General features: G+C 39.3%; 1 protein-coding gene across 1 annotated transcript in view; it reads left to right on the forward strand.

Moving 5' to 3' along the window:
• Positions 1–14883, forward strand: part of NHLRC2 (NHL repeat containing 2) — a 38604-nt gene extending 23721 nt beyond the window's left edge. Inside the window, exons 7-12 of the mRNA XM_065672303.1 lie at positions 1377–1476; positions 1945–2176; positions 2631–2753; positions 3894–4103; positions 5184–5409; positions 6869–14883. Coding sequence (XP_065528375.1) covers positions 1377–1476; positions 1945–2176; positions 2631–2753; positions 3894–4103; positions 5184–5409; positions 6869–7134 — 1157 coding nt within the window. The 3' untranslated portion in view covers positions 7135–14883. The remainder of the gene's footprint in view (positions 1–1376; positions 1477–1944; positions 2177–2630; positions 2754–3893; positions 4104–5183; positions 5410–6868) is intronic.
• Positions 14884–25385: the final 10502 nt, after the last annotated feature.

Raw genomic sequence — 25385 nt, forward strand, 5'->3', positions numbered from 1 at the left:
TTGATTTGGACTAACTTCTCAGGTTTAAAACGCTTGCAAGCATTTTACATAGAATTGCTTTTATTTTGAAGCTCCCAAAATAGGGTGGTGGAGAGGGAAGTATCCGCTAGATTATTTGCAGAAATACCTATGAGATGTTTTAAAAGTTCACGTGAATGCAGTTTCTGTGAGCAACTTGAAGGTGTTTTTCTTTTGAATGGCTAATAATTATTCCAATACCTGATACATTTATTCAGAAATGATTGTATCTTGTCTCTGGCTAGACCAGACAATTGTATACAGTATGTGTAGGCTAATACAGTATCTACAGTTAGAAAGATAAGTGTCCGCATTTTAATGCGGTTTTTAAATGTCAACTTTCTGTTCCTTTTCAGAAGAGGCTAAGATAAGTAAATGTCTTTGGGTTTCTTGGGTTTTAATGCTCTTTCACAATTTGTCTTCATGTATTCTTCCTTAACACTGTAACGTGCTGTGTTTAAAGCTATAGAGCACTTACATATTCTTCACTTTCTGTTCGTATCATTTTATTTCTGAAATATTATGTGGGCAAGCTTCATGTAATTTATCGATTTGGATTAGTAAATACTAGTTTTATACTTTGAGTTGAAAAAAATAGCTGCTTGAAGCATAGTTGAACACTTCTTGATAAAAGGTCACTGTTGCACAGGTCTGTGTCTTGTATTTGTGGTACTACATGTACAAGTGCATAGGGAGAACAATTTGGAAACTGGATGGACAGAGGAAGGGGAAATGAGTAATTGACCACATCACATCTAATGTTTGAACAGACAGCAGCAGTTGTGCTCCAGAGCGTAAATCTACATGATGCACAAGCATCAGTTACCCTTATCTTAAAAACGTTATGTACTCTGTATGTAATGTACTGCCACAGTTGTTTCTCTCCAAACCTGGAAACAAATGCCGGTAGCTTTTTTGAATATCTAATTTTCTCACTATCATAGTATAAAAACCCCAAAACATATATCCCCCACTGCCCAAACCATGCTTAGCAAAGATAGGTACGTATTTTTTGGCTAGTATGAATCCAAAAATCATAGGTGAAACATGGACTCAATAGCAAATGTTGTGAAGAGCAAATCCTATTTGAACTATTGTCCTCAGGTAGGGATATTAAAAATACTACTTTTATATCTTGGAAAGAGAGCAGAAATAAAATAGAATTTGTGATAGACATTTTCTCTCCTTCTCTTGCTCTGTTTTTTTCATTGAGGGTGTTTTTTTTACTTTCCCATGAGAAAAGGTGAACTGGAGTAGAGGGGATAGCAGCATTGATTTGTTGATTTCTTTGTTTTACGAAGCATTCCCAAAGTGTTTGTTGGGTTTTTTTCCTCCATTTTTACACATCCATTTTAAAGTTTCAGGGACCCAGGAAGATGATGTTTTATGGATAGCAATGGCAGGCACTCACCAGATATGGGCACTGATGCTGGAAGATGGAAAACTACCAAAAGGAAGGTAAGCAACTAATAAGAGACATGTGAAGCTGCTGTTTGTCTTGATAAACAGCTTTCAAATCCCAAAGAGAAAGATAATCAAATTAAAAGTAATTTTTCTTGACTGTGCTTAGCTTGAAGCTTGCTGCTTCTGTTTAGATTGAAAAGTTGTGTGGCCTTTAAAGTCTGCCTGTTTTTTCTGCACATCTGTTAGATGGAATTAAAGATGCTACTTTTGCTATAAAACTATGACTTCGTAGAATACGTTCATATAATCGAATGGTACTTTTCATTGCATTTGCTGAATTATCTAGTGAGGAATGATATACTGAGATGAAATACAAGTTAGCAGAAAGGCACTGAATAATTCCCTGTGCTGCAGTAAAGTTGGTTTCATAACTCACAAGTGCTTGTCCTGTAGCTTCTGTTTATGCATAACATCTGAAGTAGTTCAGACTCATTCCTGATCTTGGGTACTGTTTTCCTCTAGTGATTTAAAGAAAGGAGTCTGCCTTCGATTTGCTGGAAGCGGGAATGAGGAGAACAGAAACAACGCATACCCACATAAGGCAGGCTTTGCACAGCCTTCTGGTCTCTCTCTGGCTTCTGAGGAACCATGGAACTGCCTTTTTGTGGCAGACAGCGAGAGCAGCACTGTGCGAACCATCTCCCTGAAAGATGGAGCAGTGAAGCACCTTGTAGGAGGAGAGAGAGATCCATTGGTAATCACTTCAAACTTCCCTACACTGCCCTACTAATATTCCTCAAGCCTGACCTGGAGGAGCCACTTTTGGGGTGAGAGGGTAAATCAGTTTCCATGGCCATCAGTTTCTTAATTTAACTGCTTGGAATGCAAATGTGTGCCGGTTGTGACACTCAGGTTGTAGTGCAGATTGATGCTCCTCAGATAACAAATTACTTCGCTTATTTTTAAAAAACCAACTCAGTTCAGCATTGTGTGGTCACTAAAGCCAGCTGCATTCATACTGCAAATTTAAATGTGAGTTTCCATTTTCATGGTTAGCATCCACACTTCCCAGTTTTCAGTATCCTTGTTTTGAAGTTGTCTTGATTATTTTTTTAAGTCAGTGAATTTCCATTTAATTACAATCATTTAAATTCATGTCAATGTTGGATAAGCAAATGTATTAATTTAATAAAATAACACTCTTCTAGAATTTGTTTGCCTTTGGTGATGTGGATGGAGCAGGCATAAATGCAAAGCTGCAGCATCCCTTAGGAGTAACATGGGACAAGAAAAGAAAACTGCTGTATGTGGCAGATTCCTACAATCATAAGGTAAGCATATAGGAGCTTCTGTTTTTAACAGTACAAAGGATTATTTTAGGAACATACAAAGATTGTGCTTGGTTCAGTTAGAGGAAACAAGTCACAGAATCATGGAATGGTTTGGGTTGGAAAGGACCTTAAGATCATCTAGTTCAAACCCCCTGCCATGGGCAGAAATACCTCATACAATGTGAGTATGAGTTCCTTTGGGGGTTCCTTCACTTGTGGGTTCCTCTGTTTACCATCATTTTGCTGTCACATGCTTTTGTATTGATATGATGGTCTCTTGGGGAAGGTGAATTTCAAGTTACAGTTTGGACTGAAGACACCTTACATACCTCCTCCTGAAGATGCTGACCTAGAGGAAAAGAACTAGAAGTGCTTAGTCAGGAATACTGCAGGTTTGATAAAACCATGAGAACAAGAGGACTTGCTTTTCCCTTAAAAAAGCCACCCAAGGTTTGAGAAGATGTATTGTGGGTTGCCTCTGTGGAACTCTGAGATAATTGAGATTGTTTTGCATGATTGTTCTTATGCAGTGTCGTGTAAGCTTTCATGCTTAGAAGGTTGTGTCCTTAAACCACGCTTAAACCATGACAGGTTGTTAACTTTATAAAAGAAAAGTGATTTGTTTTAATTTGAAGAATAAAATATGTAACACTAAGTGCTTATTGAAAATGACATGGCAAATGAATTTTTGTTTCAGGTATTGTATAAAGCTTTATTAACTTTTTTGCTATTGTTTTAAGGAAAAAAATCACCTATTTTAGGGGTTAAAAAATAGCATGCCAGTTTTGTTATGCTCTTACTCTTGTGGAAATGATTCCAGAAAGGCAATACACATCATAAAAACGAGCCCTTCAGCATACTTTTATAGCAGAGGATTATTTGATTTCGATATTGTGAAAGGGAGCACTCAATGAAGAACAAAGGAAGAAGTAGAGGCCAGCAGGGAATGGGGGGGGAAGATGATGGGACATGTCATTTCATAAAGTATGATAACTTAGCTTCTAGGACACACTGTCGTTGGTAGCTAAGGTACTGAAAGTTAGTGCTGGCTTCTGAAAATGCTGGGCATAAGATAATGCAGAGCTAAATCCTAGTGGTTTTTTTCAGAGAGGTTTTTTTTTGCTACTGTTTTTATCCTAGATTAAGGTTGTAGATCCCAAGATGAAGAACTGTGCTACCCTGGCGGGCATGGGAGAAGCAAGCAACATCACTGGTTCCAGCTTTACACAGTCAACATTTAATGAACCAGGAGGTTTGTGTGTTGAAGAAAGTGGCCGCTTGATGTATGTCGCAGACACAAATAATCATCAGATTAAAGTGCTGGATTTGGAAACAAGAATTCTTTCCATGGCAAGTAATACTTATTTGACAGTCTGATAGTGGTGTTTCTTGGTACAAATTGCTATTGCAGGCTTTAGCAAGTAGTATAAAAATCATACAGCATACAGTAGCTATATTCACAGAATGTTTTGTGATGAGCTGACAAGTAAAGATTGCCTGTTGTTACGATAGCACAGTTGTTGAAAGCTTAGTCTCTGAAAAGACATTTTTTGCATGAAAACAGAAAATGATCCTCTAGAAAAGAACAGAGCAGAAATGTGTGTTATTAAAAAATACAGCCCAGTTTTTCAGTATGAGAAGGATTTCATGAGCCCTTTGTAACAAGTGGAGGTTGAAATCAATTACTAAGTCATGTAATTAAGGTGAAGGGGATGATTTTGGGGGTCAGTGACTTGAAGTGGGATACATAGCAGGCTTCCAAGTTGTCAAATCAGACCACTGTCATAATTGAGCAGTGCTTTATTTGCTTATAAACATGAAGGCAAAACAAATTCGTGCTCCTATTCATCTTACAATGGCACTGTGTCTTCATGTTTTCATGTAAACATATGTCTGTATGAGACATAATGGTTCAACTGTCATCCTGTATGTTTCTTGCATTTAATAATACAGATCTTAATGTGTGTTTAAATTCTCCTATCATATAATATGTTGATGGTTTTGGGGGGAAATTATCCCTTACTGTGCAATCTGCATGGCAAAAATCTTGGATTTTATTACTGAAGAATGCAGTTTATCACCAGATTTGAAGAAAATGCCTATAAATTTTATTTAAAGTAATAATACAATTCAACTGTTAAAATTTTTAATTAAAGGATGCTCTAAATTAGTTGTAGATTTAATACTAAGTTTACAATATTATGGTTTTTTTGTGGATTTAATACTAACTTTTTAATACTAGTTTTCAAAAAGCATTTTGTCCTTATCTTTGTTGATATAGGATTGTTACAGTCAGAAAGTTTTAGTCCAGTAGCCATATTATTATGTGTTAGTTTTCCTAGTCCATGTCAGCTTTGAAACTGTGATTGCATTGCGAAAGCCTCTTTGCTTTCAGTACAAATAAATGCTGCATTTGATTTTCACTGATAGTTGCCTATCCTGAATCCAGAAGCAGGCGATGTTCCAGATAACCTGCCTGTGCAAAGGGAGAGAATGACAAGCCTTCCAAAGCTGCCTAAATCTGCACCAAATGTTCAACTTCCTTCACTAACAGTAGCTCCTGGCCAGACAATTAAGTTTTTATTAAAGTTGACTCTTCCTCCAGATTCAAAACTGAATGAAGAAGCACCCAACTCCTGGTTTATCACGGCAGAAGGTAAAGTGCCTGTGTTTTTTTATTAGTTGAACGGAGTAGGTGTGACACAAAGTGGGTTATATCATGATGTTCTTGCAATACAGGGATCTCAGCCTGATGAATCTGAATATCCCTCCCAGTCCTGTGTTCCTGTTTGACCTTGTGATGCAATACATGTTATTTAGAGTTGATACATTTAACAGCTGGAGTGTGAAGAATAAAAAAACCCAAAACACCTGATAAGCTGTCTTTTGCTTGAATTAATACCTGCTGCATTATCTTTATTTGCTTTTACTTTCTTGGAATAAGCTGCCAGTGAGGGCTTGCCCTCTCCGTTTTGTCTCTATGAACAGCTTATCCCAGCCCTACTGCCTGTTTCAGAAATCTCACCTTGAAGCTGTAGGATACTGCTGAAAGAGATTCCTTTTCTGTGCTTTTGTCTCTTCCAAAAAAGTATTCGCGGTACATTTATACCTAACCACTTTAAACCTACTTTGTTATAATTGATATGTTCATATTTAAAAGCAGTCAACAAATATTATACAGGCACTACAATTTATTTGTATGCCTTATGATTTAAAGTGTTTTCTCATCCACGTTTGTGCTTTTGGAGTACAAATAGTTTATTTCCAGGAGACTCAGCACACTTCTTGGCCTAAAGAATCTCCAAATGTTGTTGAAGCAAAGATACATGTGATTGCTTCAAGTGCTAGTAAAATTGGAGACTGTAAGCAACCTAACCTCAACAAGTCATTTCAAGCTCATAAATCCTAGAGCCAACTTCTAGGTATTTTCTGAAAAATGCCAAAAAGAGCACTTCATCCATCTCACTCACAGTAAAATACAGAGTACAATGCAAGTAGCTAGGTACACTTATTGTGCAGTTCATTTTTCAGCTCACGTACTCTTACATATTTAAATAAATGTGAAACTCAGAGTCTGTTTTAACAGCCTGAACACTGCTAAATTGCAGCAACCCACTCATAAAACTAACACTTCTGTTTGGAAATGCCATCATTTACCTGCAGTTTTATGCATGTATAGCAGATATCTTGCCTGGAGTATTTGATACAAATGTATAGAAACTTGTTAATTTAAGGAGTTTTGCTTGCATATCTCAGAATTAATTTTAATATCCTCTGAAGAACATATAGGAGAAATTATTGATTCAGTGCCTTTAAGTAAGATCTACTAGATGATCTTAAGGTCCTTTGTAACCCTGACTGTTCTGTGATTCTACTATATGTATACTTATAGTTCTGAAGCAGAGCTATGGATCTCTCCATCCTTAAATGACTGCTAGAAGCATTTGTAAATTACTTTCCTGTTATTGCTCACAACTGGAAAAATCAGGAGGAAAATTTCTCCTAATGTTGCATATGGGGAGTCCGTGTTGTCTTATAAGTAAAATTAGTATGTTCTGTAGGTTTCAGACATGGTGTTAAATATCTTAATCATGAAGCTTCTTGTTCTTTTACAGATAATACCTGGTTGCTTCAAGGACAGCTTCTGTCTGGAGAAATAAAGGATGTTTCCTGTCAAACTGTCATTCCCTTTCAGTTACCACGGAGCTGTCTATCAGCTGATGCTATTCTGGCTATCAAAGTGTGCCTCTACTATTGCAGCAAAGGTAGCAGTGCCTGTATGATGAAAGGAATCTCATTCAATCAGCCTTTATATATAGCTAGTACAAACCAAGGCAGCTTGACTCAAGTTGAACTGATACACATGTTTTTAAGTGACTAACCTGAAACCAGCTAATTTCATACTTTATTTTAGTATCCACCATTTCTATAGGAGAAAATGCAAATAGGTAACTTTTCTCTGTTTTTAATTTTCTTGGAGCTTATGACAAAGCTGAGAAATAATAAACTTGATAAAATGAATTAAGAGTTCCCTACAGCTTAACGTGAAAATTAATTATCACAACCTTGCTTCTTTTCATTACAGTAGCAGCAATAAAATTGTAATACTCTAGGCTCTGTTGCCAATTGTGAATATGTTGGATATATGCCATTCTAAGCAATGAGCAACAATTGCTGGAGTCCCTTTGAAAGACCTGGTGTTACTTTGTGATGTTACTGTAAGAAAGTCTTTGCACTGTATATACTATTAGAAAAGCTGGATCATTTTGTACTAACAAGTTACAAATTCCATTTGTGCCCTTATTAAATTTTAATAGAATGTCAAAATGAATAGTTTCCTTCTCCAGGCTGTAAAAGAAGTATCTTGGTTATTTTTCTGTAATGGAATTGATGACACATGTATTTTGAAAGTACATCATAAGCTAATTGCGGTTCTAATTTTATGCAAATTGGGTGTTTTGCTTAACTACATATGACCGGCTTATGTGAAGAGCATAGTTTCATGGAAAAATTTCTATGAAAGGGAAGTGTTCAAGTTCCTACAGAAGAATTTCCTGCTGATTTCTACAACAAATGTGCCTCTCTTATGTGTATATATATAAAGAAAAACCCAACGGAACCATGCTGGACTTTTTCTGATACATACCAATTTACATTTTATAATAAGTGGGAGATAAAGTTTGAATATCTGAGCTGCAAAAATGGAATGTCAGCTATTTCAAACAGGGTGAATCACTTTACTACTTTTATGATTTCTCTATAAAGACTTCTCTGAAGACTTTTGTCTTGCAATTACATAATACTAAGGAGAATATTATGCTCTTGAAGTCTGATTCAGAGTCTTTTGAAGTCACTTTTAGTCCTTCCATTTGTAATAGTGGCCACTGAACCAGAACTGTATAATAGTGGATTGTTTGCATTAATGTTCTTTTTGCTACAAAACCTAATATTTGAGTAAGGTGCTTTAAAACTGCATTACAAAATTCTGCCTTTGATTGGTAATGTTTTGCAAGTAACATTACTTGAGTTTGCTGCAGTAGGTGTAGGAATACAGGAGGGAGTGCAAGTTTTTTACTGGAGGAGTTTCCTCAGTGTTGAAGTGGCAGTTGGATTAGGCTCTCTGCTTGAGTCATGAGGATCAGTTCTGAGAAGATGATTTTGTTTTAAGTTTGAAGATCGTATTTTCACATACGTTATGAAGTACAGTAGTGAAAGAATTTTTCTATAGTCTGTTCTAATCACCACTGTTCCTGGCACCTGTCAGGTGTCGTACCCCAGTATGATTTGTTGTGGCTCTTTCCTGCTTAAAGGCTGACTGAAATGTCGGTCATGAACCCAAAAGGCTTTTGTTTTAAGGGAACCATGCAGACTGGTGTGGTTCTTCCTTCCATTGAAATGCCAGTCTATCTGCAAGTTCTCTGTACTACCAGAAATGGTTATCTCACCTGTCAGCAAGGCAAGGGCTGGACTATTATTTTTCTTGTGTTTGTTTTTTAAGCAGCTTTTCTCGGTCAGTGTTTCAGCTCCTTTGGGTAAAGCTCTCAATTCTCACATGCCGTTTTGAAGAAGGAGAAAGCTTAGCTACTTTGTTCACAGGCTGCAAATGCTATTGGAAAGATGAAGGTAGAGAAACCGATTTGGGCATTTATAATTGTTTATACTTTGGTGCAACTCTTTCAGAATTTGTTTGTTTGCTTCACTTTGGATAGTAGCCAGGAAACTTGTATCAGCTTCCAGGTAGCCCACAGATTATCTGTTGCTTACTGAGAAAAACAAGCTGTAGTTTCAGAAGTTCAGAATAATGAACCAAACTCTCAGAGCTGTCTTGACCATGCAGTTCAGCAGACGGGTTTTTTCTCATTATCAACTAGAATTGGATTATATTTGCGTATTTCAATTGGATGAGATCATCAAATTCTGCCTCTACTACTGTACTCAAAAAAGAAAACCAAAAGTCAACAAATCTGCTTTCTTATCGACTTTTTAAGCAATGTATTGCGGTAGGGGAAAGACTGTATTCCTGACTTTATTTAACTATGGTGTGTAATGTTTGAATATAGTATTGCGGATATGTTTTCTTTCTAAATGTACATACATGAATGTTCGTTTAAGTGTCATACCCTTTTTGTTTTCAACTTTTAGTCACTGTACATAGACACATGTGGAACCACTATAAGCTTACTGGGAATTGTTGATACTAGGTAGTAGGATCAAGCTGAAGTCCAGGATCAAACTGTAAAGGACCTTTAAATCATGAATCATGGAATACCAGGTAGGAAGAGGCCTCATGGATCATCTGGTCCAACTTTTCTAGGCAAAGCGTGACCCAAACTAGATGTCCCAGCATCCTGTCCAGCCGAATCTTTAAAGTGTCCAGTGTTAGGAAGGCAGAGGCAGAAGGTGTGCCATCTCAAAAAAGATGGTGTGTCTCAAAAAGACACACAACCACTATTTACAAACAAAAGCTGTATATCCCAAAATGCTTTCCCCTCACTCATAGCTGCTTCTCCTGACTCAGTGGGTTTCACAAAGGGACACTGCTCTAATTGTTCATCATCTTAGATGCAGCTTGTTGTGCTCCAGTTCTTGCTGATGAGGTTACAGGGGTTCTTCTGCTCCTTGCTCTGTGTTCACTGTGACTGGCCTTTCATCATATAGCCTAACACTATGCTTTGTTTGTCCAAGCAATACCATACCCATTCCTGGAGTCACTCCTGTTTCACTTGTGGAGTGCAGACATTTGAATGTTCTATAATTAGAAAAAAATGGGGTTTAGAAGCTTACGATGTTTAGGGATACTATTTCCATTGCTTCCTCTAGGGTTTACAAAATGCTGTTATGGTAAAGCAACAAGTGCTGTCAATGTAACCAGACAGTCAAACAGCATACCATGTACAGGTTATACAGAAATTTACTTCAGTTAAGTACCAGACAGCATCTTCAAAATATGATTCAGAAAAATAGAAAATGTTACTACTCTGTCAAAATGCTGACAAAAAATAGGTCTATTGATGACTCTCTGTATGGTAATCCAGTTTATTAGTGGTTCCTGAGATAAAAATTTTATGTAGGTTGGTATTGCTCAGCACTCCCAGATTTGCATCTTACAGTAAAAATATGTAATTGAAGACCTTTTCAGAACATGTCTTTCAGCTGACCTTAATAGGTTTTGCATCAGACCTTAATAAGTTACTGAATTATTCTAGCAAATCTCCAAAGAACATTGGCTGTGGTTGTATTGTATAATGGAAATAAGTTCAGTGGCATTTGCAGCTTTTAGTTGTAGTGTTTGCTTTTCTGGAACAGCTTTTGGTTTTCAGTGAATATATTAATGGCTCCATGAGATGCTTTTAAATTTTTATTCAATTACCATACAATATTCTTCATTAGACTAGGAAAAAGATAATGTGGTTTGGAAGAGGAAGTGCAGTGTGTTTTAATAGCTTCTTCATGTTGTTTGAATCGGTAGTATCTTTCTGTAGTTTGTTGCCTTTTGTTGAAGGAAGGGAAGGGATGCTGGCTGTGTAAACCAATTGATGGGCACATATTTTATGCGTGCATGTTCAGCTGATTCCTTTTTGTGTTAGATTCTCACATATAATTTTGGGTTTTTCTACTGGATGCACTTTTTCATAGTTTGTGTTTTGCCTCTCATGTCTCCCACTTGGAGATGTGGTAATGTGATACAGAACAAGTACAGACCAGATGAGTAATACATGAGAAAGTGGTTTTATAGCATTATATAAATGCCTTATCTGCTTAGCATAAGAAAAGGTGCATATGGCTTCCAGTACTTTGTATATATTCTTAATGCACTTTTTTTATTCCAGTGGGCAAATCTTGTAGCTCAAACTATGGGTAAAACTGCATCTCTTGCTCAGAGGAGGGGGATGATCAGAATGAAGTGACTTTCCTTCTCATGCAGGGGCATGTACTTCTGGTTTTTTTATTTACTATTTATTTTAGCAAATAGAATTGCATTATTGACCACAATTTTTCTTGATTTTTTTTATTCCTAACAAGGTTTTGTACATACATGGAAGCTTTAAATGTCTGAATTTATAGAGTTATGAGTGATATATCTAGTTTAAAATGGCTTATAGTTTCGCAGACAATAGCAGAAATTTATGTGCATTCTTAAGATCTGCAATATTTTAAAATCACTGTTATTCATTATGACTTACATCAAAGGCATATTGCAGCTAAGCTCCCACAGAAGTGTGTTCATAAACTTCTTATTGCAACTCACCTTGTATCACGTGTGAGAGATGCTGTGACACATTGTGTATATTTGTCCTCCAGGCTGCAGTTGTGCTACCTGAGGAGAATTTACCATGCACAGCAGCTTATCAACCACCCTCCACTAACTCTCCGCTCAAATCTGCCAGTTCAGTTGTTAATAAAGTTGCTAACACGTATCAGTAATTTTAATTAAACATTTAGCATTTAGAATTAATCATTATAATTTTCATTGAAATCAGTTGTCAGGGATTAGAGCTTCCCTGTCCCAAGCAGGGAAAGAATAGTGACAATTAGTTGGAGACAGTTGTTGAAAATGTGAGACCTAGTTATTTTTCAATTAAACCACCTCATCTGTCTTTGTAGGCTACAGCAAATCATTAATTTAGAAATTATATTTCTAATGTTTTACATTCCGTTTTGTTCATGTAACCCAATTTGAATTCCATCAGAAGCAGCTGTTCTGTATTTTATAGTTTTTGTACTACCATATGTAAAACCACTCCTCTCATTAAGGATCAGGATTCATTCCCTTTCAGGATTCAGCACACCTATGTCTGAGTTCCTGAGTTTACCTTAGTTTCTTTGTCGTAGAATCGTGTAATCATAGAATGGGTTGGGTTGGAAAGGACCTTAAGATCATAAAGTTCCAGCCCCCTGCCATGGACAGGAACATCTCACACTAGACCATGTCATAGAATCATAGAATAGTTGGGGTTGGAAAGGACCTTAAGATCATCTATCTCCAACCCCCCTGCCATGGGCAGGGACGCCCAAGACTCTGTCCAATCTGGCCTTGAACACTGCCAGGGATGGAGCATTTACCACTTCTTTGGGCAACCTGTTCCAGTGCCTCACCACCCTCACGGTAAAGAACTTACATCTAACCTGAACTTTCCCTGTTTACGTTTAAACCCATTCTCCCGTTTCCTGTCTTATACAGTCCCTGATGAAGAGTCCCTCTCCAGCATCCTTGTAGGCCCCCTTCAGATATCTTAAGATAATCTGGTAATAGTTACTGGATTCTGGGACCTATCAGCACCCACCCCATGATTCTAGGTAGCATTAGAATAAGATTATGTCCTCAGGTCAGCTTCATCAACCTTAACACTTACGCAGCTACTGTCAAAATTTTTACCTTTACCTCTGGCCGTGTCCAGTGAGGTCCTGAGGTTGTTTTTGGATCTCTCAGAGCATCCCATCAAACTTGAGTGTCCTGTGCCGTGATTTTGATGTCTCTTGATTTCATGAAACTTTGATCCTATAGATTAAATACTTTCGCTGTTATGTAATTTGTTGTCTTAACTATGTGCTTAATTACTATCAGTGGAACAGATTTTTGTCACAACTGTAAAGGTAGAAACCTTGGATATAAGTTGAGGAATGTTTGCATAGCTATAACTACTTGTTGCTCAGTGTTCCTCTTTGCTAGTCCCTTGCTTTCAAGCACACCAGAGGACTTTTTGTCCAACTGCAGGCCAGAGGACTAAGCCAAAGAATTGCAAGTATTTTTCAAGTCTTGCCTAGTTCCTTCGAAACATTGACAATTTTACTCTAAAGAAATCCCATTTGTGAAATTCTGTTCGTAAGTCTACCTGAAGTTAATGCTCTGTACTGAGTGTGCCTCAGGAGAGCAATATTACACACTGTATTATTTCCCCTTTAGCCTAAGTATTGAGAAACCCAACCCATCTGGCCTTTGTCAGACTTCATAGAAAGCAAAGCAACAATTCCTGGTCTGATTTTACATTCACGTTGTTTGAAAAATAAGAGCTTGGTTTTCAAGCTCTTGATTAAACTGAAATACCTGTGTATGAACCATACATTCAAGGCATCTGTCCTGTGCTTTGCCTTATATCAAATAACTGGCTTCCAGTTCTTAACAATTTTGAATTGATAGAAGAGTGAAGGAACGGAATTGCGGAATGTTTTATTTTTTGAATATTTAATTTCTAAGCTATCCAATTTCACTTTTCAAGGAGAATTGGTGCAATTAAAACTGTCTCTTCTGTACAATTGCTGCCATTAGTGTACCATTAATCATTGTGTCATTAAAACCTCTGGTGGATCTGTGTGATTTTATAGAAAAATTAATTAAGGAGAAAGAATAAATGAAGGTAGTTGTAAAACTGCAACTGGGTGAAATCCAGATGCTCCAGTGTTAGCAGCAGATATCTTTAGGGCCAGGTTTTCAGCCCAATGTGACAGAAAATCTGTGTTTTAATTACATCATGCTGGCTGAAGGAAGAAATCAGTGCCTTCCATAACAATACTTGAAAGTACATCTTCACTGAAATGCTGGAGTATTGATTGAAATAAGATTTGACCTTCATGGTTTGCAAGTTTTCAGGGTTTTAATTCTACTAATTCTGAAACTGAAGAGTTTTCTTCATGTTTTATGAATTAAGTTGAAATCAAGGTGCTTATAGTTCAAACTACTCTTCTTACAAAGTACTTCAAAATGTTATTTTGTTGTTTGGGGGGTGTTTCTCCATCTTGTGAACTTACTTCTGAAACTGTTATTACCTCTTTTGTGCACTTCAGAACAAACTTGGCAGGGAGATTTCAAACAGCTTGAAATTCAGTGAGATGGAAGGCAAAACATGCAGTGATCTGAAAGGGTGAGGGTGATGCTTCTTGGTATTTGAGGGGTGGATGGTTGGTCTCTGTTTTGTTTGGTTGGGTTTTTTTTCCCCTGTTGTATGGATCAAGGGTTCTTTACATAGCAGAAGGTTGTGTGTAGGGGCAGCTAGGAAGGGTCAGCTTTTCTCACTGTGAAACTGTGTAACTGCATTTAGGTTCTGATGTTGGGATATGTAGAAATCCCAGCAATATAATACTAGTGAAGAAAGTCACATTTGAGCACTTAACACCTTAATAAATGCCTCCATATGGTTTAAGGGGAAAGGGGGGGATTTTTTCTTCTTCCTCAAGAGCTTCAGTGTTGCATTGTGGACATTGGAATATTTCTGTCTGCTCTTTGAGATACTAAACCTCTGTTTTTCCATTACATGTAATGCAAAGCCTTTCAGATGTCTGAACATTTAAAAGATGTGGTTTATATTTGTTGCTACAAAATATGTGAAGAATTAAAACTGAAGGCACTTCATCTACAGCTGATGTAAAGTGTGTAAATTCTTCATATACAGCATTGCCTAATAGTGTTCCTAATAATATTCATGGATTATGATCCTTTTTAACTAAAAGGTAAATGTCCTGTAGTATTATGAGAACAAATAAATACACTGTAGAAGAAATGTCAGCCTCGGATATCAATTCAACAAATAAACAGTGATTAAAAAATGTCCTCTTTCTCCTGTGGAACCTCTTTTCCCTTGTAAAGCTTTTTCATGGAAAAATAAACATTCAGCATTTTATCTTTTCTTTCAAAGCTGGCTTTCTGTGTCAATCTTTACATGCCTATGGATGTGGGAGATGAAATGTATCTGCCATAAGGGGTTGCAGCTTGATTAAAATACTTTAATTAACAAGTGCTTTTGGTTTCACACTCCCTTTCCCACAGGGCTCTGCGGTTGTGGATGTCAGACGGCCATTTGGTGACCTGAGGGCTGGTAAAGCATGCAGTCATGAGGAGTCCCCAGCTTCCAGGTTACCCAGTGGTCTGAAAACTAAAGGTCTGGTTTTATTCCATTTTTGCAGGCAAGAGAGGTGAGAAATGGTGTGCTGCATGAGTCAGTGACCAACTGGTTTGTAGCCTTCAGTTTATCCCAGAGCAAGCTTAGCTACTGGAACAGATCTCGTTGCGTTGAGCTCCACTTCGAAGTGCTGTTTGTTGTCCGTGTTACTGTGGCTAAACTGTGCCACAGTTTGCAGTGTGTGGGTGCTTGTTTAATGTAAATAATTATGGTTGAACCGTATTTCAACAACAGCTTCTGAGAAAAACAACTGTTTGTTTTAATTGTTTTACTTGGATAACAGTTTCACAGCTTTGACTAAGAACATATGGACACAGAGTACTAACACAGGCTTCTTGTGTGCACTGATACAGCTAAGGACCAGTACCAACATACCTATGAAGATAATCCCTTATTTATGCTGCTCAGCCTATTTTTATTGATACAGTGGTTTATCGTTGATGAAAGCATGGAATGCCAAAAATGTTGGCGTGTCTGCTGTAGGACAGCTCCAGCAACAATAGTGTATCTGTAGGGGTTTTTTTCCTCCTTTGCTAAAGATTATTCCTCATATCTATTCAAATATTTAAAACATTTATGCATGCTGCCCTTAAAACTCAGATAACTTTCTTGGATTTCCATCCAGATTAAATATATTCAGCTTAGCCTGATGTAACGAGTCTGAATCTGACAAACATTCCAACAAATCTATTTGCAATTTCTATGTTTTGTTATAAAATGTTATAAAGCCTCTGCCAAGCCTCAGCTAGCTTAGGCAGGGTCATGTCATCTCTCAGCATCTCAGTGAGCATTTGCCTTGTGTCATAAAGCTGAAAGTTCACCCGCTCTGAAATGACACCTTCTCCCCCTACTTTTCTCTAAGTACTCTTCAGACAACAAGCCTGTACATACACATACTTGTACATTCTTTGTGCAAACAAATGTGTGATGCTTGTGTGTATAATGGCATTTGTGTGACTGAGCTGGATTTATGCATCTTGCCAGAAGCCAGGGAGGCACTGCCAGGTGGTCACAAAGTCTAGGAAACAATTAATTAGGTTGGTCTAAAGGCAAGGGAAAGGAGCCTTTCATGTGAAATACATTAACAGGGCCAAGATATTTACTTGTTATCGCAAGCGATTCTGCAATCTCCTGCCAAGAGGAACTTGCCCGGAGATTGGGTAGATGGAGCTTTCAGTGTGTCTCTCCCTGCCCTGTCCTTCCCATCTGAAGCAGTTTCCTGTGGCTGTTCAAAATCATGACCCTGCCGCCCCATCTGAATTTTCTCTTCTGCCTGTCACCCTGGTATTTCATGCACACAGTCCCACCAGGAGCTGAAACTGCTCCCTGGTAGCTCTGTTGTAATTCTACCTTCCCTATAACTAGGTTTTCTAGAGCTGCTTTGTTCTCCTTCGCCCTCTTCCTTAAGCACAGAAATCAAAGCAGAGGTGAGGATTTCAGCCTACAAGTGTAACTTCCTAAAGTACTGTTATAGCAACACCCGGTATTTCTTTCTTTCTTTAGAAAAGCATTAGCAGGTTGTAACACTTAGCTAAATCTCTCCATAGTTGTTCTGTCTCCCCTGAGCCTAGAGTATGTGGGCTTACCAGTGCTCAGAGCTCCTAACAACACGCTGTAAATAGTGGGTGTATTTTCCAAAGGCTGAACAAAGCTGCAATATGGAGGAGTAGTTACATACTAATGAAGAGGTTGCTTCAGTAAAACCAAATTATTTAGTCAAATCTGCCCTTGTGCTGTATATTCACTTGTGAATTCCATCTATGGTGGAACTGCAGTGTTATTTCTGATCTTTGAAGCTATCATTGCAATTACTGTCCTTGAGAACTGAAAAGTTGTTCTAGCACCACCTTTATTTACTAACAAGAAGGCAGCACATCAGGTTTAATATCTCCTTTATACAGCATGGCTTGGCAAAGCACATCACTTCCCTAGCAGAGGTCTGAACCCTGCGTCTAAAGTGACGGCACATTAAGCATGACGTGTGTTAAGCAGAGTCAGCAGTTTAATGGTCAGCAGCAAGCAGAGTCACTACATCAAGGCCTTGGCCCTCCCAGTTGTTATCTGGGGTTGATACTAAAATACAGAGATCACTAAGCATGGGAGATGTAGCTGTTTTTCAGTATCTTAATACATTCAGCAATTGGAATCACAGGAGAGAATATAAAAGTGAAATGTGCCAAGCAGTGCGTAGGAGCATCGATGCCTAAACAGCAGTTAAATGCGAGGGAAATTTGCTGGGGGCTACTGAGATACCCGTCATTTAAGTTTCTCTTTATGCAGTTGAGTGAAGATGGATTTAATTAGCATCTTTGCTGTGCTCGTAGCAGTGGAAGTGCTACCAAGTGCTGTTGTTATCACAGACTCAAATCAAAGGAGGTGCATGTGGCAGAACTTCTTAGATCATATGAGGAAGGTGTAGAGGATGTACTGGGACACTCAGAAATGAAGTCTCTAGTAAAGAGAGACAAAATTTGCCTCACAAATTCAAGTGTAAAATGAAACATTTACTGGATCACAACGGGATTAGTTACGAATTTAAACTAGCAGGGGATTAAAACTTCTTATTTACTTGAGGATGCTGAACAGGATGATTCTCTTCACAGTAGGGTCGAATTACATGGAAGTGCATGAAATATGGGAAGAATATAGAACTTTACCCAGAGAAGTGGAGTAGGATGGATGGTGTATTTTATGTATGTGTAAGCATCTTTCTTCTAATATACAGCAAGCTTGCTGATTTTAAAACTGTGTTATGTATTAGTGGATGGAGAGTCTCAGCAGCCTTGTGACCTGCTTCTGGTCTATGTAAGTATATCCCCTATAACCAAAAGATTGTATATTTTTCTTACACACTTGGTACAGGGTCTCTCCTGCTTTCACATCCTGCAGTACCTAGTCACTTGTGACGTCCTCTGGGATTCTTCATATCACAGATTTGGTTTTAGCAATAGGATAATTAGCAAAATTACCTTACAGGCATCTAACAGCAGACAGGCATTTGTTTTCCATGGACAGCCTAACTCATGAACCTATCATAGTAATTGCTTTCCACCTTTTCCTAACAGATTGTGGAGTACCTTGTACAGCAGCAAGCAAAGAATGTTCAGGATTCTTCTGGATTTAATCCATTTTGAAGCTTCTCACAGTCTTGAAGGAAAGTTATTATTCATTATTAAAATCCCAGGAAAGAGCTAATTTCCTATTTGCAAAACAGTCCCAACAAGTTTGTTAGCCTAGAAAAATGGTATATATTAAACTCAGAAATGTTTATAGTCAAGTAAAAACACCTTCAGAAAAAGGGATCAAGCTATTCTGAAGCAATTCTGACCTGCCAGCTTAAGCTTAACAGTATGAGGACTATTGTAAGCAGTGATACAGCCTATCCATTTTTTTCTTGTCAGCCAAGGAAATTAGTGAGGAAAATGCACTAGGATTATACTACGTCTCAGCATTAGAGGCTATTGAATTTTCCTCAATCTGGGAAGAGACTCAGATTCAGTAGTAAGTTTGACTATGACATAAACCATAAGCTGATCCCTTAGGTGGGATAAAGTTTCCTACTTCTAACTGCACCATGGAGTTTATGCAGTTCTCTCAGGCAGCAGGTAAATGCCTTTATTCCTACATTGCTGCATGCCTCTTGGTAATCTCTGCTGAGTTTCTTATAGTAATTTATTACATGGTGCTTTTCACTCTACCTTCATCTTTCTTATTCTCCCAAAGCCCATTGACTATCTGCTTGTAGCTCTTCTCAGAAAGAAATTTAGTTTCTCTCATACTGGAAAAAAATATTCCTAACCTGTATATCCCATCCCTTTTTCTTTTTGCACTCTTGAAATGTGCTGTTAGCAAGAGCTCCTGCTTCCTCTATTTCACTTCTATGTTACATCCCACTGACCACTGAAATTGCTCTCAGCAAGGTTTCTAATGATCTATTGCTAGCCAAATATCTTCAATCTTTGTGGCCTGCCATTTGCCTTACACATACACAACCAGCCTTTTAGTTTTGAGATTTTCACTTTATTCCCTTCTCTACTTCCCTTTATTCCAGCTCTCTGCATACTTTGGAAACTCCTCCTTCATCATGATGAGGCTGAATAGTCCTCATCTTTCTCATCTCCTCTTTCCTCATCTTTCTTCCCTCACCTCCTTTGCACACTTTGTCTCTGGGTGGTACAGAGTTCAGCAACCACCTGTGCTGAGGAGTCAGGGTCCTACCTCTCTCCTTCAGGATGATCTCTTTCTATCAAACTCATCTCATCCTTTATCTTCCTTTGACTTTACAAATACAGTTGAGACCAATCCTACTTATTACAGACTGTAGAGGTGCCTTCTCCCCCCCTTCTCCCTTCTCATCCTCTGGGCTGCTCTAGGATCTCATGAATTCCCATCAGGCCTTGGCTTTTGAGTAATGAGTTGGGCGGTGAAGCATCCCTTGACCATACCAGGAACTCTTACATGGATAAGGAGGGAGGCACTGATTGTTCTATGGCCAAGATGGGAAGTGAGAGCGGGGATAATCCACCATGCCCTGACAGCTTTAGAACACTCCTGCCCTTGATCGTATCAGAGTGGAACAGTACCACTGTGACCGGAGTTTTGAAAAACTTCTAGTAATTACTGACTCGGTTTGTGGCCAGGATGGAGATTTATTAATGACTAAAGCCAGTCGTCTTGCAGCCTTATAGATAGTGGTCCTAAGTGAGGCCCTTGGAGCTCTGCTGGCCTGCAGCAGACAGCAACCAGCATCTCCCTCTGACTGGGCTGTTGTCCCTGCACTCCTTAAGACTCGACCCTCACCCATGAGAAATGCTGGGACATTAGACACGAATGTTTTACTGACTCAAGGTGGATTTTTAACAGGCACCTTTATATGTATTTATATATGTGTGTGCATGTGCTAGATTGTTACAGCAATTGTAGTAAATTCTGTTGATTCATAAGATCCACTTTAAAACTGCAGACTGGTGCTACATGACACTTATAACCCCTTAGAAGTATGCTGTTGACCAACTCTGAGACTAATAATAGATTCAGCTGAACCTAGGCTCCTTTGGGAGTTTAGAAAGCAAGGGGGTCAGTTCCAAACCTTGTGACTCAACAGGAGGGTCTTTCTTACACTTTATGCCTTCAGTCTCTGTATCAATCATCTTTACCTCGATTTTCCACTGTATGCTTCATCCATGTAATAAATGATAGAGTGAACCTTGCCATTGAATCCTGTTGAGTCATGCCCTTATAAATCATACTAAAACTGCTCTTGCTAATACCTTTGATGGTCATTCTTTGAGCAACTCTAAATCCCTCATTTCATGACACAGACAAGCCTTAGAACTTCAGCATTTGTTCAGATTTCAGCATCTCTCTGGGTCCTTACATTGAGCAGTATCTGAATCTTTACAGATCTTTTTTCTCTCTCTTGTGTTTTCTCTCTCTAGCCTGAACATTTGTTCAAGGTTTTATACCTCATGTCTGTCACAACACGCAGTGTTAGTTTAAAGAATCTCCTCCTGCTCTTACCTATCCAAAATGCCACTTGCAAGGTGTAGGTTTTGTAGCCCGAAGGCTGATGACTGAAACATTATTTTCTTGAATCCATCTGCCAGTTCTGTCTACTTGCTAGTACCAAGCATATGCTGCGCCTCCGCATGTTTCAATATGCCATTCACAGCATAGTCAAAACTTCACAGATAGCGTATATTAATTCTCAAATACCAACTCCTGCCTGTGGTTTTTTCACCTTTCTGTGCCATTATCCACTATTAAATCTTGCAAACATTGCAAAAAGTACCTCTGAGGCTGCCCTTATGTTTCAAAAGGATTTCCTCACCAATGCTGGCAAAGCCTTCCTTACAACATTGAAGTATTGTCAAATTTAGGCTCTGCTGGACTAAGATCACTCACTCTTAAGCCATCAATATCTCATTGTTTGCTGTCAGACTCTGGCTGTTGCTGCACTGCGCTGTTCGTAGCTTGGTGTTGTACATCTGTTGTAAGCTCTTTGTGGATGTAGGTCTTTATTCTCCCTGTGTGTTTACCCAACACCTAATGCCACGGAGTTATTCCTGAGAACTCCTAGACATTATGGTAATATAAATGATAATAACAGTTGGTATGACAGGTTTATTTCCATGGCAGTGCTTACTCTTAGCAAAACAGCTTTTAAAATAGATTCAGAAGCCAGAGAAATAAAATAAATGATTACCAAAAAATTTGAAGTTCTACTTAGAATCATAGAATAGTTAGGGTTGGAAAGGACCTTAAGGTCATCCAGTTCCAACCCCCCCGCCATGGGCAGGGACACCTCACACTAAACCATCCCACCCAAAGCTCTGTCCAGCCTGGCCTTGAACACTGCCAGGGATGGAGCATTCACAGCTCCCCTGGGCAACCCATTCCACTGCCTCACCACCCTCACAGTAAAGAACTTCCTCCTTATATCCAATCTAAGCTTCTCCTGTTTTAAGTTTTAACCCATTACCTCTTGTCCTGTACTTCATCATTCCAGTGTCTTGCTCTTTCCTATCTCTTTGTAGATGAATCTCCCATTGCTTATCCCACTGAAGCTTCAGAAATGCATAAGCAAATAAATTAAATAACCTTCCTGAACTGAGGGATTATGTCCTTAGTCCAGGAATTCCAGAAGGGCACATGGAGTTCAGCTGAGCTGGATTTCTCCTTGGGTTCAAGTCCTAAATGGGTCCAAAGATTTTCGCATGCTTTTTGTAGGGATGTTTGATCACACACTGAAAATACGTTGAAGTTGGCTGGAGATGCATCTGTCTTCACAATAGTTATTGACTCCTTTCATTTGTTCTAGTGGATAAAGAGACTATGGATTGGAATGGATGAAAGACAAAAGACCATGGGACATAGGGTTTGATCCTACACTATGGTACCTCTGTCTTCCATCAAAATACAACAGATCCTGCACACATACAAGTGAAAGGATGGGCCTTCCCATTGCGGGCTGTTGCTAGGGGCGTGTCTGTAGGAGGTGAGGTTTGTGGCTATTGTTTAATTCCCATAGAAGCTCACTGCATGGCTTTGGAAAAGCCACAAGATCATTTCTCAAACTACCATTATATGGAGATCTGAGAGATTGGTCGAGCTCTTTCCTAACTGCTACCTGACAGTTTATATTTGGCACCGAACATCTGGGAGATCACGAACAATTTCATGGATTTTACTTGATGTTTTGAGCAGAAAGATTCAATCTCCTCAGCCACAGGTCTATTCTCACCATACTTCTCCTCACCATTCCTGTATTCTTTGGGGGACACAGCCTACCACTGCTCCTGCAAAGTGGGACAGGATGAAGCAAATCCTCCCAAGGGGAGGCTTTTTGGCTGTTTGAAGCACAAGTAATTTCTTCTGAGGAAAGGCAGTGGTCCAAGCCCTGTTAATGCTGGTTAGATAACACTCTTCCATGGGGAAGCCTGTCTCAGTAGAGAAGGAAGACATGTAATGACCTCCTATTTGCAGCTGGGACATACTGCTGTAGCTCATGAAGTGATGATTTCATCTTCAGCTGCAGTCCAGACAAGAAGCAATGAAAGGTTATAACTGAGACCAGTAGTCTGCCAGTATCAATGTCTCCTGGTCAACAAGAGAAGGTGGAAAGTCTTGCCCTGAGATGGAGCTGTGTGGGACCTCTGTGCCAGTGAGGAATCCTGGAATACTCCAGGTACACTGTAAATACTCAGACAGATGGTCAGGGAGCCTTTTCCTGGGGAACTTCTGCTATCGTACATAAATCTTCTGGCCTTGCCTGGTTTGTTTTTGCCTTTAATCCCGAAGAATTCTGGTCTGATATTCTAACCTTATTTTCTGATGTTCCATTAGAACTAACTTGCAAAGCCTCCTTCCAGTATGCGTGGGATCCTGGGCTTAGATTTCACTAAGAGCTGTCTTTTTAACTCTCTCACACCTCCCCCTAGTTGATTTTCCTTTTGAGATAATGCAGTATCTAAGGAAAATATTGGAAGGAACAATCTGCTGTTTTCCCTTTTCTGTAAAATGAGGGACTTGAAGTGTAAAGCACCAAGTACATGACATTAACATTGGGAAACAGGAAAATAAGATTCATTAAAATTCAGCAGAAAAAATATCTTAGGAATGTAATTTTCTTTTCCTGATTCCTTAACTTTGGTTTATTTGTTTCACAGTTCTAAGGGAATCACAAATATATCTTTTGGGTTAAAAAATCCCACAGCTAATGCAATTAGCTATATTGCACAGCCTCTCTTTATATATACATATATTTATATATAGCTTCATAGATAATCTCTCTGGAGAAGAGAATCTGCGTGGAGACCTCATAGCAGCCTTCCAGTATCTGAAGAGCGGCTACATGGATGCCAGATGGGGACTCTTCATCAGGGACTGTAGTGATAGGACAAGGGGTAACGGGTTAAAACTTAAACAGGGGAAGTTTAGATTGGATGTAAGGAAGAAGTTCTTTACTGTGTGGGTGGTGAGGCACTGGAATGGGTTGCCCAGGGAAGTTGTGAATGCTCCATCCCTGGCAGTGTTCAAGGCCAGGCTGGACAGAGCTTTGGGTGGGATGGTTTAGTGTGAGGTGTCCCTGCCCATGGCAAGGGGGTTGGTACTAGATGATCTTAAGGTCATTTCCAATGTAAACCATTCTATCATTCTACAATGAATATTTTAGTCAGGATTGTGAGGCTTCATAACGAAAACTGTTGTAAAACACAGCAGAGTAAGGTCTGGTCTGTTATGGCAGTGCAAGTTGAGAGTACTCAGCTCTCTGTGATTAAATATCAGTTTCCTAATCCTTGGACCATAATTAAGCACTATTCTTATTGCTGCTGGCTTACTGATGTTTGAGCCAGCTCTCTGGAATAATTTTTCTTTCGCCTGCCTCCGGATATCTAGCTCTTTAACTTCAATTGAAATCTCTTGGGTTTTTGGGGGTGTTCTCAGTTTTGACTTATGAAATCACTTCAGAGTAAAATCATTTCCATATTACTTTTCCTTACTGAAATAAAACTCATTTTTAAGTGTCATCATTTTCCCAGAGACAAAATTGCATGTCCTGATGAACTGTACATGGCAGACATAGAGGTGCTGCACCAGAGCCCCAGTGCCCAGCCCAGCCCAGCCATGGCAGGAAAAGGGCTGTGCATAGCAGGAGCTACCTGCCCAGGTGAGCCAACAGTCTGAGAATAAACTAGGAGCAGGAGCTTGACATTAAACACAGAAGGAGTTGCAATAAAAGTGAGATGTTTGAGATCAACATGGTAAGCAAAAAACATGCTGTTCAAGTAGTCCTTGGCCTGCCTGATTCTGAGAGGTACTACTGCTCTCAGAATTTCCAAGGAAGAGTTGAGTTTTTAGCAGGGCCAGACAGCTTACAAACATTGAGTCTAGTACCATGTGTGCTCTTCTATGCCAGGTCCTTCTGGTGCCAGGGAAAAGTCCTACACAGCTTTACTTTTCTAGTATAGGCATAGCCTCTATGAAAATACATGACTGAAATGTGACTGAAATGACTGAAAGAGGGGAGACTGAGCTGAGCTCTTAGGCAGAAGCTCTTCCCTGTGAGGGTGCTGAGGCGCTGGCACAGGGTGCCCAGAGAAGCTGTGGCTGCCCCATCCCTGGCAGTGTTCAAGGCCATGTTGGACACAGGGGCTTGGAGCAACCTTGGCTACGTGGAGACCTCATAGCAGCTTGCCAGTATCTGAAGGGGGCATAAAAGGGTGCTGGAGAGGCACCCTTCATTGGGGACTGTAGTGACAGGACAAGGGGTAATGGGTTAAAACTTAAACAGGGGAAGCTTAGATTGGATATAAGGAAAAAGTTCTTTACTGTAAGGGTGGTGAGGCACTGGAATGGGTTGCCCAGGGAGGTTGTGAGTGCTCCGTCCCTGGCAGTGTTCAAGGCCAGGTTGGACAGAGCCTTGGGTGGGATGGTTTAGTGTGAGGTGTCCCTGCCCATGGCAGGGGGGTTGGAACTGGATGATCTTAAGGTCCTTTCCAACCTTAGCTATTCTATGGTTCTATGATTCTATTCTATGATCTCATAACCTGGTCTAGTAGAAGGTGTCCCTGCCTGTGGCAGGGGTTGGAACTGGATGACCTTTAAGGTCCCTTCCAACCAAACCATTCTATGGTTCTATGAATACTGCAGAAGACAAATTCTACAGAAGATTGATTTTGAAAGACTATGATCTCTGTACTTGCTGGCCCCCAGTTTTTCAAAGCTACGTATGTGC

This window comes from Lathamus discolor, chromosome 3, assembly GCF_037157495.1.
Source record: "Lathamus discolor isolate bLatDis1 chromosome 3, bLatDis1.hap1, whole genome shotgun sequence".
In the NCBI taxonomy this organism is placed as follows: Eukaryota; Metazoa; Chordata; class Aves; order Psittaciformes; family Psittacidae; genus Lathamus; species Lathamus discolor.